The sequence below is a fragment of the Clytia hemisphaerica genome, unplaced genomic scaffold (assembly GCF_902728285.1).
Source record: "Clytia hemisphaerica strain Z4C2 unplaced genomic scaffold, Clytia hemisphaerica genome assembly, whole genome shotgun sequence".
Lineage (NCBI taxonomy): Eukaryota > Metazoa > Cnidaria > Hydrozoa > Leptothecata > Clytiidae > Clytia > Clytia hemisphaerica.
The window spans coordinates 1120342-1139057 of record NW_027104338.1 but is presented as its reverse complement, the minus strand read 5'-3'; the positions used below and the strand labels follow the sequence as shown (position 1 = coordinate 1139057).

At 35.2% G+C, this 18716-nt stretch overlaps 2 protein-coding genes across 3 annotated transcripts; both read right to left on the bottom strand.

Annotated features, from left to right (window-relative positions):
* Nucleotides 1-3247: 3247 nt before the first annotated feature.
* LOC136817834 (uncharacterized) lies at nt 3248-4024 on the bottom strand. Its single transcript, XM_067074167.1, has 2 exons — nt 3740-4024; nt 3248-3591 (listed from the first exon to the last, which is right to left on the bottom strand). The coding sequence occupies exons 1-2, from the start codon at nt 3969-3971 to the stop codon at nt 3344-3346; spliced, it is 480 nt and encodes a 159-aa protein (XP_066930268.1). The 5' UTR covers nt 3972-4024; the 3' UTR covers nt 3248-3343.
* Nucleotides 4025-9639: 5615 nt separating this feature from the next.
* Nucleotides 9640-14982, bottom strand: LOC136817966 (pyrroline-5-carboxylate reductase 3-like). 2 transcript variants are annotated; one of them, XM_067074317.1, is made up of 5 exons: nt 14790-14982; nt 14159-14338; nt 12923-13064; nt 10060-10268; nt 9640-9842 (listed from the first exon to the last, which is right to left on the bottom strand). In XM_067074317.1, exons 1-5 carry the CDS (start codon nt 14931-14933, stop codon nt 9705-9707), a joined length of 813 nt encoding a protein of 270 aa, XP_066930418.1. In that variant the 5' UTR covers nt 14934-14982; the 3' UTR covers nt 9640-9704. The 2 variants fall into 2 exon arrangements, with proteins under 2 accessions (XP_066930418.1, XP_066930417.1); XM_067074316.1 differs by lacking the exons at nt 9640-9842; nt 10060-10268 and adding exons at nt 11161-11394; nt 11890-12098.
* Nucleotides 14983-18716: the final 3734 nt, after the last annotated feature.

Genomic DNA, 18716 nt, shown 5'->3' with positions numbered 1-18716 from the left:
TCGGGGAAACTTTTGTTTTTTGAAGCTTGATTCCTGTGAAAAATGTTCAAATACTCTCTCTTTTCTAAAGTTGAGCATGAGTGGGACTTTATCAATCATCAAAACTTGATAGGTACAAAATACTTTAAAATTTCTGATATCCTAATAATTTGGCCCTTAATTTGCTTAAACATTTTCCTAGATTATTGTCCTTATCTATTCATTGTTGGGTTCTAGGAAAATTGCGCCCCCGAGAAAACTGCCCCCCGGAAAACTGCCCCCGGAAAATTGCCCCCCGGAAAATTGCCCCCTAGGAAAACTGCCCCCTAGGAAAACTGCCCCCCAGAAAATTGCCCCCCAGAAAATTGCCCCCTAGGAAAATTGCCCCCGGAAAATTGCCCCCCCCCACCATCTTTTTTTCCACTTTTTTATAAAATCCAATGAAACTTAAAATGGCCATTGTAGCTGTAAAATTAAGTAGTTTTGAATTACTCTTAGGGTACCTAGTAAACGGGGCTCAGGCAAATTAAGGCCTGTCCAGATTTTTCAAACTTACCTAAATTTTTTATCACCGTTTCCACTTGTCATAGCATATCACTTCATACATCGAAAGAAGCGTATTGGGGTGTAGATCACTGGAATTGCTGTGCCATAATTAATTTTTTCACCCAAAAAAAGATATTAGGCAAAAACCAAAAAATGCTGACGTCAGCAAAACTTGTTTTTTGAATAACTCTAGTTTGGCTTATTGTAAAAACATGAAATTTGGACCAAAGTTGCACACCATTAAAAGGATCATTTTGAAAAAAAATTTTTTTGAAATTTTGCTGACGTCAGCATTTTATTGCAAAATTTCGTATTTTGCTGATTTCTGCTGACTTCAGCAAAATTTGCAAAAAAAAATTATGCAAAAATGTTCCTATTATTGATATGCAACTTTTGTCCAAATTTCATGTTTATACCATAAGCCAAACTGGAGCTATTCAAAAAACAAGTTTTGCTGGCGTCAGCATTTTTTGATTTTTGTCTAATATCTTTTTTTGGGTGAAAAAATTAATTATGGCACAGCTATTCCAGTGATCTACACTCCAATACGCTTCTTTCGATGTATGAAGTGATATGCTATGACAAGTGGAAACGGTGATAAAAAATTAAGATAAATTTGGACGTGCCTTAATTTGCCTGAGGGGTCAGCGGGGGTGGATTGGAAAAAAGGCTAAAACAGCATAATCCGTACAAAAAAGAAGTTTCAGATTCCGAAAAATTGATAAGCGGAGGAGGGGTTTGGATCAACAAGAAAAATAGATTATTTTGGTGGGAACTTATTTTGGCGAGTTAGTAAAAATTAGTTCCCTTAGCTTAAGATAGCACGGATAGGGCGCTTAGGGTTAAGAAATGGGGAAAGATTTTTTTGAAAGTGATTTTATTACTCGACTATCTTTCTCCACCTCATACAAAACTTGTAAAAGTCGTTTTTGAGGCGTCTTTTTTCTTTAAGAAAAAACTAAAAACTAAAACATGCAAAGCAGATCAATGGTCAGCGTGAGGACTATAGTAAGAATGAAGTTATCCATTCCATATGACCAAGAAATTTTGTAAAACCATAAAGAAAATACTTGAATAGCGAAAGAAATACAGTATAAAACACATTGAAATTGACTATCGCTAAACAGAGAAAACGCTTTCTCTGTATTCCATGGTTAAACCACATTATTCCTTATAAAAAGCGTCAACTTAATGAAAATTACGGCTGCAACCTGCAACCGTTGGACCAAAATATAGCCCCAAAATATTCTAGATCTCTTAATCCGTTAAGACGCGATCACGTAAAATTGCGTAATCCAAAATCTCCCAAATGTTGAAAATTGAGTTAGATTTAGTTTCGAAAAATGGAAAAATAGGGGGCAATTTTCCGGGGGGCAATTTTCCTAGGGGGCAATTTTCTGGGGGGCAATTTTCTGGGGGGCAATTTTCCTAGGGGGCAATTTTCCGGGGGGCCGTTTTCCGGGGGGCAGTTTTCCGGGGGGCAGTTTTCCGGGGGGCAGTTTTCTCGGGGGCAATTTTCCTGACACCCATTGTTGTTATAAAATTGTTCTAAAAAATGAAATTATCAATGGGTAGAAAATACCTTATGAAGGGAGAAGAAGATTTTTAAAAGGAGGGACGTCAGGGTCTGTAAAACATTGGTGAATGACAATTCAAAAAAATGTAAAACATTGTTTCATTAGTAAAGTTATAAGAAATTTCTTCTGTAAGATTATAAATAGCATTTTTCCATTTGAAATACTGCGCTAAACCGCGAGGTGCCTCACTTTCTAACTGATGTTTTCAGATAGCGAGTCGGTATGTCTGACTATAGAAAAAATTTCAAGTCAACTGAAACAATATTTGTTAAAATACTTACATCCGAAATTTTTAAAGAGGAATCATTTAAGCCTCTCAAATTAATAACACACGCTGGTAAAATTAGATTTCATTTACAAGGAAGCCTTTGGGGTAATATTATTTTAAAGCGGGAACATCATAGCAAAATATGTGCAAACGTACTGCATGAATACTTTGCCTGCTTTATTTTTCTTATAAAAACAGAACACTCAAGGGGACAGAGATGGATTTCTATTATGAACAGTTTACAATAGAAAAGACAAAGAAGCAATCCGCTAAGGAATTCTCGTCCTTCATCCAGCTCCACTACAGGGTGTCCCTAATAAAAGTATCGAGTTTGAACATGCGATTGAGTAAAAAAGTTTGTGTGTGTTATCGCTAAAATATAAGAACGTTCTCCATCACATTTATTGTTACGTAATGACAAAGAAAAAAGAGGGAGAGCTTAAAATACAATTTTGTGAATACACACTTAAAAATTTCTACTCAATCGCATGTTCAAACTCGATACTTTTATTAGGGACACCCTGTACAAGCATTTTGATTGCTTTCGGAGCGCGAGATCAAAAAACGTAGGCGGCAAACGCTATCTCACATCTCTCAAACCTGTGAAATTGCATATTTTAGTCACGTGACTCTGGTAGGAAATCCTTCCAAAGATGAGCTTCACTTTTTGATAAAAGCCGCAAATCTAGCCCTTCGGGCTTTACAGATATCTGTGGGTAAGCGTTGCTCGTGAGTTAATTTGTAAAAAAAGGTCTATACTATTGTGCATTCTGAACCAGTTTTCGACTTTACAATATAAAAAAAGTTTCTGACAGATTTTTCTCATCGAGATGAGTATTTTCTAAAAAAATTGGAGTAGAAATTTAAGATTGGAGTATTGAAAGTCAAATGAAGATTTTGAATTTATTGTCATCGTTTACAAACTATTGTAACCTAATCGTCTATTTCAAACTTCAATCATTGTTAATATAAATTAATTGTAGGCGAGTCGTGCACGTGGGAACACGGTACCGCACAAAAAGTTATCACGCCATGTATGACCCAACGGTTCTGCTGGTTCGATCCATTGTACGCAATATTTTCCAGGGATTGGTCCAGCCATTGACCATTCAAAAATGAAGGGGCTGTGATGTGGAACGCATAGATAGTTATCTCGCCATGTGTGTTTGGCTGGTGAGCTGAACTCGATGATTCGTGTGCATCTCATGCCAGAGATTGGACCTGTTGTGAGGTGAAGAAATAATTATCAAATTTTTAAATAATATTTTCTCTTGCTAACAGGAAGACAGTGAACGCCTGAGATACAAGGGAAACTTAACAGAAAACCGAAAAACGTTGTTTCAACGTTGAAAAACGTTCCATCACTTACCAGCGGAACTCCATCTCATACCACTTGCAATGTAGCCTGGTCCGGTTCGCTCGCAAAAGTAATTGTCCGCCCATGTGTGTGGATCTGCTGTTTCCAAAATTCTTGTGCATCTCCAGCCATTACCAAGACGTCCTGCGTATGACCAGCGAAATTCACTTGGCCAGTGTGGATATCTTTGGCATTGCCCGTATGTTAGACCAAGAAGGCCAAAGATTAAGAGTAACTTGATCATTTTATCAATTGCTATCTTTGTGTATTATCTTCTGAATTTTGCCGACTGCGTTAATCGATATTTTAGAAAAGTTTTAAAGCCCTTTCATATACGATACGACCTTTCAAAGATCATACCCCCTGGTTTTTAAAGTTTTGGAAGATGAAGTATTCTTTCTTAGCTTGTAAGAAGGGGGTAATCATGTAGTTTTACATTTGTATGGTCGTGAGGGAACCAAATCTGACGCAAGTATGCAACCTTGGGGACAAAACCCAAATGTTTGTAGTAGCTGGGATAATAGACAAATAAAAAAGTTTCATTAACTCAATATTGTGGTTCATTTTCTTCCTTCTAATACATATTCTTCCTTCTAATGCATATTCTTCCTCTATTTTGAAGCTTGATTCGCAATTCGCGAAACAGCTCTCAACTTATAGGCTGTTGGGCTTTATCGTTTTTGTATTCTTTGTAACCATATTTGGAGAAGTTTCTATTATGCCACGATAACAGGCCTTTATCATGCAAACAAGACCCATTGTTTCTTGCTATTTGTGATTTTGGGAAATCCTAAACATTTTATATTTACATAACTTAACCTCTGATACTCAGGGTACGGTTTTGAGGGAGCTCACGTGGGATGTGGCGGGCTATTGAGGGAGCTGAAATTAAACATTTCCTAAATTATCCGATTTTGAACAACTTTCTTTAAAAAAAACTTTTGTGTTCAAATTGTACAAACTAGGGCTTTATCGACCCAAAGAATGGGGTCATTTTAAGAAACTTTAAAGCACTTATAACAAATAATGACTTCTGATTTCCCCGATTAACATTATACTCTAAAGATCGCAGTGTTGCATATATTTGAAATAAATAAGGTTCAAATATTCTAATAGTTCCTTTCATAAATACACCCCCTGCTCACAGACCCGATAGGATTTTTTCAGCCAGTGGGGATAAAATAAACGGACTGAAACTCGATGGGGATTGATATTCCCTTATGTTTTATGGCTGGGGATTTCAATTCTTTTTTTTTTCAAGTCAGAAAATTGAGTGGGGATGGAAAAATAGCATAATACACGCTTTTTTTTATAAGAATAGTGTGCTTTGGATGAGGGTCAAGTATTCTTAAGAAAGTGCCAAAATTGAGGGTGAAATATTCTTAACGTATTCTTACTTTTTTAGACTTGACTTTTTTACAATCATGAGAAATGATCAAATAAGTTTTGGAATTTTGAGTGAAGATTTGGGTTAAAATTACATTTCTTCCTCAAAGCTTCAATTTATCTCTAACAAAGGAAGCAGTTTTTTCTGTTAACCAAATACAAAATGACTGTATTCTTATCAAATTCTGTGAAATACACCCTAGAGGGTATTTTTAGGGGATTTAGCCAATTTTCACCTTGATATTCTTATAGCGGAAACTCTTATAAAAAAGTGTGTATTTTAGCGAGGATTGGTTTATTTAATCATTTTCAGTGGGGACAAAAATAGTAGGATAATTTTCCACCGGAGACAATAGCTTGGCCAATTTTTCCAGTGGGAAGGGTTCCCAGTGGGTCTGTGAGAAGGGGGTGTATAAATTATTTTGAGTGCAACGCCGGGTACAACGACTGCCTCAATTTGAAACCATTACCAAGCTTATTAAACACCTTGAGTCTTCAAGTGTGCTTTCATCAGGGATATGTTATAGTGGAGCTGGACAACGCACATTTGAAAAAGCCTTGTTCTATCTCTGGTCGTGTTCACACTGCAGACCTTCCTTAATTAAATCCATTAACAACAAACAAAGAGATTTATGATAAATGAATACACTGGTTTATCACAGTTCTTTGTAGCTTCACAAAATCTTTTGGTAACAGATAATTGATTTTGCTTAAGCCTTCTGATTGGTCGTTTTTAATTCATAATCTCATGTAATTTTGTAGACTGTTTTCTACGAATAGTTTGATGTCGCGCTTAAAGCCAAATAAGTGGATTGAAGTTTTGAGATTAATCGTCCTCACGCATCAACAACACTGATTGATATGATTCAATTATTACATTTTTTCGGTCTTTTTTTATCTTTTCTGTTTTGCTGAAATTAACTTTATTGCGCGAAACGCTCCTTTTGTTCATGTTAATGTATCTTCCTTAATAAAATCTTTTGTTTTAAGGGAAGCCTCTACCCTACCTTTAAGACAATAGAGCTTACGACTTTTAGTTAAGGAAGATCGATTTAAAGTTACAATACTACGCGTTCGACTCTTTGTTAAATGCACGTTCTGTATTGTAGTCAACAAAGGATTCTCCTAACTACATTTTAATTAAGGAAGGTCTGCAGTGTTAACACGACCTCTGTCTCTGGCATTAAAATTTGATATGAAATTTAACTTTTTTAATTACAAACTCGTGCCGACACTGTGAAAATGTCTCTAATGAACCTTATATCGTTTTACAAAGTAGGTTTAGTTTGGTCTATGCATATCTTTTTACAAAGTAGGTCTAGCTTGGTCTGTGTCTGTAGGCGTGACGATCTGATAAGAACTTCTTGAAATTTCAAGTTCGATTTTTCTTCTATTCATTGCTGGATCCGTGTTGAAGGAAGTTCAGTCGGTATGTTTTGGAAAGGAGAAAGGGAAAATGATCTTGATCCCCGGGGAGGCACCTAGGAAAATTGGGTAAGGGAACGTACCGCTGGTCAGGGTCACTTTTTAAGGCTATCTTTTTTAAAGATATCTGACAGGATCCAAATTTGCTAATCATTCATATCTGCATATCTGACCAGAGAAATGGGATGGAATAGAAAAAGTGCTTCTCTGATTACCCGAAGTGTTCTGATCGTGTCTATTGAAAACTCTTTTGTTTTACCTTTAATTTGGTCGTTACAAAAGTTCAGAAAAAAACAGCTCGCCATGCGAAGAGGGCTGGTTTCTATATGCTGTTATGTGCAAAACTGAGGTTTTAGGTTTAATTTTACTACGTTAATGTCAAACGACTTTAAAGTTTTTATTTTTAAAGTCTGTCTCAAAATAATTTTCAGCTGGAGAATTTGATCGAAAAAGGCTGATAAAATTAGATTTCATTTACAAGGAAGCCTTTGGGGTATCTTCTGCAAATATTATTTTAAAGCGGGAACATCATAGCAAAATATGTGCAAACGTACTGCATGAATACTTTGTCTGCTTAATTTTTCTTATAAAAACAGACCACTTAAGGGGACAGAGATTTATTTCTATTATGAACAGTTTACAATAGAAAAACAAAGAAGCAATCCGCTAAGGAATTCTTGTCCTTCATCCAGCTCCACTATAACATATCCCTGCTTTCATTAAAAGAATAAACTTCTTACAACCCTTCATAGAATCAATTACCAAAGCGATATTTTGAAAACGATTCGTTTTTGATCCATTACTTTTTAAACTTTCAGTATCCAGTAACAAATTTTACACTAACTTGTAGTCTGAAAAATTCTCATCACAATGATACCAAATAATTTCTAAAAAAATTGATAGAAATTCATCAAAGACAGATTTGATTTCTTATTTTCGTGCACTTTAGCTTTTAATCTAATTATGCGGTCTTGATGCCGTTATATCATTAGAATCGCTAGAAAACTCTGAGCAAGAAAATATAGGTATCTTTTGGTATAAAAGAGGTCTCCCCAAAATATAAGCCCCTAAAGTGTACACATAATTTGACCTGAAACAAAAGAATTTCGTCATACCAAGCTAATTATACAACTTTTTTAAAGCAACAACAAAAGAAATCCATTAGCTCGAAACAAACTCCCTTGGGCAAAGGACCTGGTATACAGGGTGTCCCTAATTAAAGTATCGAGTTTGAACATGCGATTGAGTAGAAAAGTTTGTGTGTGTTATCGCTAAAATATAAGAACGTTCTCCATCACACAGGCTTATTACAAAAGGTAGTTGCAACGTATAAATTAATCGTAATGACAAAGAAAAAAGAGGGAGAGCTTAAAATACAATTTTGTGAACACACACATAAAAGTTTCTACTCAATCGCATGTTCAAACTCGATACTTTAATTAGGGACACCCTGTATGACGAGCCGTTTGTCTATTGTTCTGAAGAAGCTGTTTTTCCATCTCTTTACATTCCTCTGATCTGACATGGTCCATTTATTTCAAACTCCAGTGGCACGTCCCCGTCGGCCGTCGAGCCAGTATCCCCGCCCTTGGGTTTTGATCGCAAGCTGTAAAAAAACATTGTTCTCTTTTAACTTCAATAACAAACAGGTTAAATCATACGATTCTGCTAAATTACGTGGGTTACGTGCGTGTCGTGGGTTCGTGGGTTCGTGGGTCCGTGCCCTCGTGGGTGTTCGTGGGTTAAAATGTCTCGTGGGTTCGTGGGTCAAAATATCTCGTGGGTTCGTGGGTTCATGGGTCCAAAAAAAAAATCACGTGGGTTGAAATTGCTCGTGGGTTCGTGGGTTCGTGGGTCAAACCCACGTAATTTAGCAGACTCAAATCATACTGTATTAGAGTACGGGCTTGGTTACGAATGGCTGGCTTTCAAATGCAAATAATTTTATAATAACTTTGAGCATAAGCACCCATGTGCCACTTACCCTCTGTAAGATTTGCTATACTCAAGTCTGTGTCAAAAAGGTGTGCAGTGTTTTTATTTTTGGACATAAATTTTCAAGTTGTCATATTATAAAAAAATGTTTGGTATCGTTGGAAAGATGTCTAAGTAACATTATATTTTACAATACTTAGTTTTTCCAAGGACACTTGTATAGCGAATTTCATGTCTATACCATTAGCCAAACTGGAGTTATTTAAAAAACAAGTTTTGCTGACGTCAGCATTTTTTGGTAAAATTGGCAAAACCTAAATTTAAATAACACCGATTTTCATGTTCTACATCGTAATGCGCTTCTTTAAAGGTATAATTTATTATGCTAGAAGGGGTGATGATGGGTCCGAAGAATTAAGTAATTAACGAAAATTTGGACACGCATTAATTTACCCGGTAGGGCCCAAATTTGCCCAAAAAACATTTTTTTTCGAAAATCGGGCTCCGTCACATTCGAGGGATTATAGTTATGCATCTTTGTGCAAAAAATCATAAAGAATGAAAGAGCCAATCTCGACAAAAGCTAATACCTAAGTAATTGATAATGTGCTTATAAAAAAATATGGAATTTGGCAGGTTTTTCTATAAAAACACGCCAAGCAACCAAAATTTCATGTCTAAACACACATATTCTTCAAAAGTAAGCCCTCATGAGCATAAAAACATCTATCTCATAAAAAAGTGAGTAATTTGCCTAAGAACATTGATGTGTGTATATTAATAGTGATTCTTATAGATAAACATGCGTTTTTTGATCCAACAAATTTTGTTTGCAAAAATCTGCTTGAGCCATCTTTTACCTATGATGGTACCCTACTTTCATGCAAAAAATCAGAAAAAATTAATGACCCAATTTTTCACAAATTCTAAAAACCCCGTTTTTGAAAATCAGGCTCCGTCACATTTTGCCCACCACCATTTTGCACCTTTGCACCAAAAATGAGGAGATTTGGAAGCGCTCTAACCTAGGTTGGAAGGGTAGAGTTTCAACTATGAGTTTTAACATTAGACTTAGGACCTTAGTATCTGTAAAAACGAGGAATTAACCAAAAATTCTCAATATATTTTGACCAATATTCTGGGTGCGTAAACAACCTCAAAAAATTTTCAATTCAAAATTTCTCTTTTCTCCAATCAATATTATAACTAAAAATATTTCTAGAAAATAAATCTATTTCTTTCCAAGATCTTGATTCCGTTTGGTGGCAGCGTCGACAGCTTTCATAAAAGCACCTCTGATGCCACTCTGCTCTAATTCGTATAATCCACAAATAGTGGACCCGCCAGGTGATGTCACTTGATCTTTCAACTGTAAGATACGAATAAAGAAAAAGAGCAAAATGTTGAAGGGAAATTTAGTAAGAGAATGCATAAAGGGAAAAAGTTTTATTGTGATTTTGAGCCCTAAAACTCACTTCAGCAATCATTGTCCCCACCTTGATGACTGAAATACTAATTGAAGGCAACATAACTTTTGCTGTTTTTGTATAAACCTCAAATTAGAGAGTAATAATATAGAAACTTACAACTGCAGGGGCGTTTCCAGTTTCCAATACCAACTTGGCTGATCCTTCCATTGATTTAGCAGCCATTTTATACGCCAACGCCCTTGGTACACCATTTTTAACACCCCCGTCCGCCATGGATTCGATGACCATTTGATACCATGCTATGCTACATCCAATCAACGAAGAAATAGCATCGATTTGTTTTTCAGGCACTTCTTCAACCAATCCTAGAATGAATGAAGGATTTGTTATAAAAGGTTTTATTAAAGCTTCAGCTATAAGCATCTGTCGAGGACACTATTCAGTAAGGGGGTACATAGGGGTGGTTCTGGACCAGTGCTGAAAATTGCCGGTCCGCAATCCTAATGACATGACGGAAAAGTATTATACGACCCCAGAAATGGATGTTTTACATGAGATTCTACCAAAAATATATCAGCTGTCGTGGGTTTACAGAATTGACCACCCCACTTTAGCACCGTCCAGTAAAAAAGTGTCTTTCATTTGCCAAATTTGCCCACCGAGCAAGCAGTGGTTCCTACAACTTAATAAAGACCCCTGAATCAGTCGACTATAATAGGTTGATCATTGTCATCTCAATTCAAAGTTAAAGCCTATCTCATCTCTCATGCCTCTAAGAACTTTCTCATTTTTATTTGATTGCTGTTTTTTTGGAAATTTTTGGATATTTTTGCTGATAAGAATACGAGACTCAATCTCGGGAATACTTTAAACCTGGATGATAGATAGAACAAATATGATTGCATAGAGAAAACTTCCATATTATTTGGTGCACACCCAAATAAATAGCGTTCAGAAAAAAATCGAGCATATTTTATTAGAATCCGCGTACTTTTAATTTATACTTAATTTCTGAAATTAGCTAACTATTGGAACCTCACAGTCATATAATGGTCAGCGAACGATGCAATGTTGCAACAGTTGTCGCTCTCTAATTCGACGTTCTACTGTTCTATACGCTCCATTTTCGATAAAATTGAAACCCTTATTGAAACCTTTCGATACACTTCCTTATTCGATGAAAATCGATACCCTTCGATAACCGAATTAGAGAGCGTCAACTGTATTTGAGTTCAAAAATTATAACAATTATATCCCTGAATTTGAAAGTTTTCGTTTTTCTTTAAAAAATCAACAAAACTACAGTATTTCCAAAAAAAAAATAATTTTTACTTTAAAAAACTACAAAAGAGTCTATTTCTTTCCAAGATCTTGATTCCGTTTGGTGGCAGCGTCGACAGCTTTCATAAAAGCACCTCTGATGCCACTCTGCTCTAATTCGTACAATCCACAAATAGTCGACCCGCCAGGTGACGTCACTTGATCTTTCAACTGTAAGATACAAATAAAGAAAAATATATAGCACTTGTCAAGAAGTTCAAGTGAAGAACTCCTGTATAACACATCCGAACGGAGAATATTACTCTCTTGATTCTAAGATTCAACTTCTTATGGCACTAACAAATATACAGTAGTAGGGGGACTACAATCATGGACACAATATTTGATACAAAGAGAATTTCCCTGCCAAATTTTAAACATAACAAATTAACATGAGACTTAAGACTTAGAAGCTAGAAGCTCAAATTTGCTCCAATAAGGCTCGGAATATAGCCTAGAAGCCACCCCTCCAAAATCGAAATATTCAATGAAAGAAAGTGGAAGTGCTAAAATAGAAATTCTGGCCCGAACTTAAATTCTGAAAAACGTTAAAACACACTAAAATCTCAATATATTTCGACATGATTGTAGAAAGTCGAAGCACCAAGAAATATCATTGAGGATAAAGTTGGCACATAAAGGCTTAAATAGATTATAGAGAATTACCACTCCTGGTGCGTTCCCAGTTTCCAATACCAACTTAGCTGATCCTTCCATTGATTTAGCAGCCATTTTATACGCCAACGCCCTTGGTACGCCATTTTTAACACCCCCGTCCGCCATGGCTTCGATGACCATTTGATACCATGCTATACTGCATCCCATTAAAGATGTGACAGAATCGATTTGTTTTTCAGGCACTTCTTCAATTAAACCTGAAAGGATTGTTACATTGGTCGTTGTGGTTCTTAACCTTGTCTGTGCTTTCAGAGTATAGCCAATACCGCGCAGAACCAAATAAGAAGTAACGCTACTCGCAAGGCCCAGTAGTACCGCAGGCGGAATGAGTGATTTAGACGATTTAAAATTGAACTACAATTTAACTATTGTTAAATAAACATTTAATTTCCAAATTCGTTCATCTGGTTGGAGCGGAGGGGAGTATAATAGAATGAGACAATTAAGTTTGGCGTTCACATATTTGGCTAACCCATAATCAGTTTTGGGGAAACTCTAGCAATTTCCTTGACCGCATTTTAAATGTAAAACAAAATATCTCTGATCCGTCTCGCTCGTCTACTTCCGAGGTTTATAATTACTGCGTCGGTCATATGTAGGCTCAATTTTTGGTACCTAAACAATGGCTCTCCGGGGGTATTAGGTATGGAAAACAGTACCCTTATTGCTCACACATACCCGTTTAGATATCGTGCTTTGGCTGAAAAAATGCCAAGCTTAGGTAATCATACCTTAGTCACGTGACATTACAGTAGAATTTTAGCGCTAGACCAATAAGAAGCTTCGCAGGTTTTCGAAAACAATAGCAGTAATATTATTGCGATATTCGCTTTTTTACTTGGAAGAGCTTAAAGTACGACATCTAGCCCATCGGGCTTTACAGAAATCTGTGCCCTGCCTTAGTGCCCCCCCTGGCTTGCTCTTAATCGAATGCATCGTCGGAACGATTTGAAGAGCAAACTATCATAAATTGCGCTTCGTATAATCGCAACATAAGCAAAGAATAATAAAAAACACCCACCTATAGGATCCAACATGGTTTTGATCATTTCACCATCACTGGGTAGACATTCCGAGCTTAGTGCGTACACAATGACACCGCATTCAACCATACATGGAGTATTGGGCATGGTACGGACAATACGTGTTGGTACTCCAAAAGTCTTGGGGATAAAGAAGAGAAAAATACAATAATAATCTGCCTTAGAATGAGTAGGTTGATATTATTTTACTGTTTGAACAGTTTCTCAGCACGCGTTCTTCAGTTTTTCAATAACCTTTAAGGGCTCTGACCATAGTCAGAAAATTGATTTTAGTATCTGAGCATAAAAGTTATGTTTTAGATTCTTTAACACTTTTAACAAAGAATTGCTTTTATAAATTGCTTTTTAATCAAACCCCGTAAGAGTAATTAAGAACTTAATTGCAAAAATGACGTTATGAACTTTAAAAAGGCGTTAATAATATGTTGCATCACCTTCTTTTATAAAAAGTGCTAAGTTTTAATGGGTAATTAACCTTCTTGTTTCGAACTTTTTTCAAACTTTCCGCAAAGAATTGAACTTTTGTAAATTTTGCGGAAAATTTTTCTAAAAAGATGTGTCAAAAGTTATGACTGTTTTTTTAAGAAAAATCCAGATGAAAAATTGATGAAAAACCACTATTTTGAAGATTTCGAGACAAAGAAGCATTTACAAAAATTTTCCGCAAAAATATTTATTATTCGGTAAAAGATACACCATCTACTGCGAAAAATTTTTCAAAATGTTTTTTCTTCGCCGAAACTAAGCTCTTCAAAGTTGAAATACTCTTCCTCGCAAAAGTCTTCATTTTCTTCTTCATCAAATTTTTCCAATGCAATTTTTGAATTTTCAGATTCAGGAATAGTTTGTCTAACAGAAAATGTATAACATTTCATAATTTTGTTGGTTACATCATTCAGAAAACACATTTTAAACACAGCAATTATGAAAAATTCACTATGGTCAGAGCCCTTAATCTTTCAGATTATTCTCCGTAAAAATCGAACGGTGTAGAGCTTTTACATGCATAAAAGTTTGAGACTGACTTTATCCTAGGTCTTATAACTCATGTAAATTGAAGCCTTGATTTTGTATATAAGGTGTTGTTGACTGGAGGAACTAGAAAATTTATTCGAGTTAAGGAGACATTCAGTAATAGAAGATCGAGTTAAAGAGGCTCCACTGTAATGATAAATCCGTGTAAATGTTCTAGATGGCAAAAAAAGATATTATACCTCATTCATGGTGGCTATCGTAATTCCAGCTGCAACAGAGATAAACAATTTTGCTGGACCTGAGCTTTGTTTGATTTGTTTAATGACGTCACATATAAGGTGAGGTTTTACACTGAGAAAAATGATATCTGCAAATTTGACCACATCTTCATTGTCAAGTGTTGATTTGGTTCCCAAGTCCTAGAAAGCAAATCAATCAATCAATCAATCAATCAATCAATCAATCAATCAATCAATCAATCAATCAATCAATCAATCAATCAATCAATCAATCAATCAATCAATCAATCAATCAATCAATCAATCAATCAATCAATCAATCAATCAATCAATCAATTAATCAATGCTTCAATGCTTCATTCTTTTTTTACCTGGCAAAAACAACGAAAATCTGACGGACTGTTTTACAGTCCGCCTAAGCAAAAGCATATTACCATATACTACTGGCATATTACCATATACTACTGGCATATTACCATATACTACTGGCATATTACCATATACTACTGGCATATTACCATATACTTCTGGCATATTACCATATACTACTGGGCCACTTAATCGCACCATTCAGTCTATAAAAAAGCGGACCCCGGGCTAGATTTTACTCAACAAATAATTACATTCGCACCTTCCAACATGCATCAAGCCTTGTTCTAGTTCGAGCACTAGCCATGATGTTTCCAGCTTTAATAACACCGCTCGATACAAGAGCCTTTCCAATGGCATATGCCATGTTGCCGGCGCCAATAAATCCTACTTTTTTATCATCCATTTCGGTTCTAATATTAATGTATTATTTTCTAAAACGGGAAATTAATGTAAAATCTAAAATAAGAAAATCATATCAATAGACCTTTTCATAAATTACGTCACGAACAACACTTACCTATCGTTTTCAAGCTATTGCTATGGTAATTGATTCCCAGAGGAGTTCATAGGAAGTTGACTCTATTCATAAAGTTATCACTTGGAGACTTGAATGTATTTAATCACCTTGGCAATAGTCTCAAAACGAGGCAGTCTCTGCACTCAAAATAATTTATGAAAAGGCCTATTTGATCAGAAGATTGTAAAACAGTCGTAAAAACGATTGGTTTTTCAATCGAATTTTCTAGCTGAAAACTAGGGACATTGTATTTTCTGTTGGAAAATTTTTCATTTTAGTAATTTTTACTAATACACCCAGGGAAAGTTTGGCTAACGTGAAAAAGAAGGTACTAATAAAACTCTTCAGTGATTGCCTTTCCATTATTAAGACTTGAATATTTGGATGGGTCACAGGCAAGAAACAACAAAAATTTATTTATTTATTGATAAATTTTCTCTCTACTCTATGGTAGAGCATCTTCAGATCTAACATAACTCATAAAAAACCTATCATATAACAGGTACTAATCTTATGAATTTACACCTCACAGGAATGAATATGATACTCTTAGGTTCCAAATAAACGCCCCCCCCGCTTGTTAATTTTTCAAAAATTTTCCAACCCCCCCGGACCTTATTAGGACCCCCCCTTTTATTAATCTCTAAGAATATTTTCAGCTGTCAAAGAGAAGGCCCCTTATTTTGCTCTAAATAGCCTGATTTTAGCCTATTTTTACCTTATTTTTGGGTTTCAGAAGTACAATTTCCAACCCCCCCCGGCAATTAGGTCCCCCCCGTTTATCAAAATCTAGAAAATTTTCCGACCCCCCCGTTTGTTCGAACCCCCCCCCCGTTTATTTGGAACCTAAGAGTAGGCGGATAACTAGGTGAAAAAATTCAATAACAAAGGCTTGAAATTTCAGCTATCGGAAAAAAAACTATAGGGAACACACTTACACGTTTTTTTTTATAAGAACAAACTATATAAGAACATAAGGCTTCGATGGCCAAAATTTTAAGAACATTCTAAGAACATTCTAAGGCTTTGGAGACTTAAAACAATTTTAAGAACATTTTTAGGCTTCAAATCCAAAAAACTAAGAACATCCGAAGGCTTCGAAAATTTTTGACGTTCTTATAAAAAAAAACGTGTACCACACACTTAGTCCTTAGGAGGACTAGCAAAACTTCGTAAGCAAAGAAAACATACTTTAATTATTTTAATTCAAGTATGAAATTTTTATGTATTAAATATACTTTTGTTAAATAATTTTTTTTACATATAATAAACACCCTCTTTTCTCAGACCCCTTAGGATTTTTTTTAGTCAATGGGGGTAAAAATGACGGGCTGAAACTTGATGGGATTGATACTTTCATGTTTTTTATAGCTGGGGATTTAAATCCATTTTGTTTTCAAGTCAAAAAATTAAGTGGGGATGGAAAGAATAGCACAATATTTTTCAGTGAGGATTAGTTTATTTGATTATTGATTTCTATCGGGGACAAAATGAGGGAAAATATTTTGGCCAATTTTTCCAGTGGGGAGAGGTCCCACCGGTCTCTGAGAAGGAGGTGTTATTAAGCTAATTTACAAATTTTGGCAGTCTAATATTTTAAAAATAAGGCAATGTACTTGAAAATAAATTACTTTTTTCAATTCCAATATAACAAAATAAAAAAAATAAAATCCTGAAAAAAAATATGAAAATGCGTAATCAACTGAATTAAAAAATATAAATATATGAACGAAAAAATACACATATAAATATCCAGGCTTAAAAAATGTTTGGTGTTGCCTAAGCATTTGCTGTCCCTTAAACCATTTCAATCATTAAATTTGCCAAAATTACAAAAACAAAATTAATTTGATCATAATAATATGTGCGTATCTATAATATGCACAAAAGATTAGAATATTCAAGGCTCAAAAGTTTTACCCCATGCTAAGGACACGTATAGTGTGTTATCGGCGATCCAAAAAATATCAGCAATTTGATTGGTTAAAAAGAGTACAATATATCTTGTATTTTACATGTAAAAATATAAATTGACGAATAGCTGTTGCCGCGCTGCTTTTTTCCAACACAAAAAGTGCATTTTTTGGGTCACCGATAAATCAGTTATCAGACGCAAGCTCGTGTACAATACAAAAATATTTTACTCGTTCCGATTTTTTTTTTGCATATTCTATTAAGCAAAAAGATCTCCGAACTCATGAAATATGTCTTGTATTGTACTCGCATCTGTCTGATAACTATTACTAATCAAGGCTTGTCAGTCATCGATAAATGAAACGAACAAAACGAACGAACATGACTAAAGATTTACAAGCGTAAAGGTGTGCCTAAATCAATGCCAAATACTTATAAGAAATTATAGAAGACCACTACAACTGGAAAATTGGACTTAAAATAGCTATATCAATTTCTAACAAATAGAATGGTCCTCAAATATACATATTGTTCTCATCCTGTTCTTATTTCTTGGGTGAAAAATAATGCATTGCTAGAAAATCATCATGTTAGAATTTCATCACGTAATAAGTAAAAAGCCTCCAACTCACGCATTAACATTTTCGGTAAATTTTGTTGCAGAAGCACGTCATAAGTAAAAGATGACGTAATCGCACTCTTACAGATATCTTTCAGGGTAGTACCACGCCAAGTACGGAAATCAACACAAAGATATTCAGTGCAAGTATCAGAACTTCTTTCATAAGTACCTACCATTTTGATGACGTCACCTTTAGTAGACATTTGCATGGATAATTTATGAGTCCAAAAACATGGTACATAGCTCAATATCTGAGTAGCCTTACATGAAAGCAGGTCAATGACAGTAACATATGCTTCTGACGATAAAATCAAAGCTTTCATTCCACGATGATGTGTCCATATCTCAATGTAGTCATCGGTGATATAATTTTTATACTGTTGCAAAGAGCGTGACAAATCGATACACCCAGTCAATTTCATCTCAGGTTCAAAAACGCCCGTATAAAAAATGGGCGGATGAACTTTATCAGGTTTTTTGGGAAGGACGAAAAACATTTTACCAACCAAATGCAATTCTTGGGCTTCAACTATTTCTGGTATGTCAAACTTTTTTTCGGACAAGCAATGTTTTTGCGTGTCATACAACATATATTTTTGAGACCTTAAAAATAACATGACTCGATTAGAAAACTTTACCTCACTCATTAACGCATTCATATTATTGAACTTTAAAGACAAGCTGTGTTTAACTACACTACAATTTTCATATGAAGCGTTCGGTAAAATATACAAAACTTCAGGCGTTTGCTGGGGAATCAAAGGCGGCATCTGTACCACCCATAATGCACCATTCCGTAGCCTAAGTTTGATGTTAGTATAAAACATAACTAATTTCATGAAATGCGTTTTCCCTGTAACCAAATCCATGTAACATAATTTTAAAGATGGTGCAGCAAATTTAAGTAAAATAATACAACGGTCATCAGCCATGTAACAATTATCATTTAAAATGACGTCATCAAATTTATCTCTTTCAAAATGGTGGGTATATTGGTTTGGATCACGATTCTTGATTCGTCTTTTATCATGGAAAACTATTTCATATCTTCGCAAATTCTCCATAACATGCTCATACTTTGTTTCATCATATTTTTTCAAGTACCATGAAAAACCTCTTTTTAACAATCTTCT

Bases quoted from the DNA above. Each gene is read 5' to 3' on its own strand.
- LOC136817834 (XM_067074167.1), bottom strand. From the start codon at position 3,971: ATGATCAAGTTACTCTTAATCTTTGGCCTTCTTGGTCTAACATACGGG. The intron at 3,592-3,739 runs GTAAGTGATGGA...ACCTCACAACAG, and splicing joins TATGAGATGGAGTTCCGCTG to GTCCAATCTCTGGCATGAGA.
- LOC136817966 (XM_067074317.1), bottom strand. From the start codon at position 14,933: ATGGATGATAAAAAAGTAGGATTTATTGGCGCCGGCAACATGGCATAT. The intron at 14,339-14,789 runs GTGCGAATGTAA...TTTGCTTTCTAG, and splicing joins GGCTTGATGCATGTTGGAAG to GACTTGGGAACCAAATCAAC. The intron at 13,065-14,158 runs GTATAATATCTT...TTTATCCCCAAG, and splicing joins CGATAGCCACCATGAATGAG to ACTTTTGGAGTACCAACACG.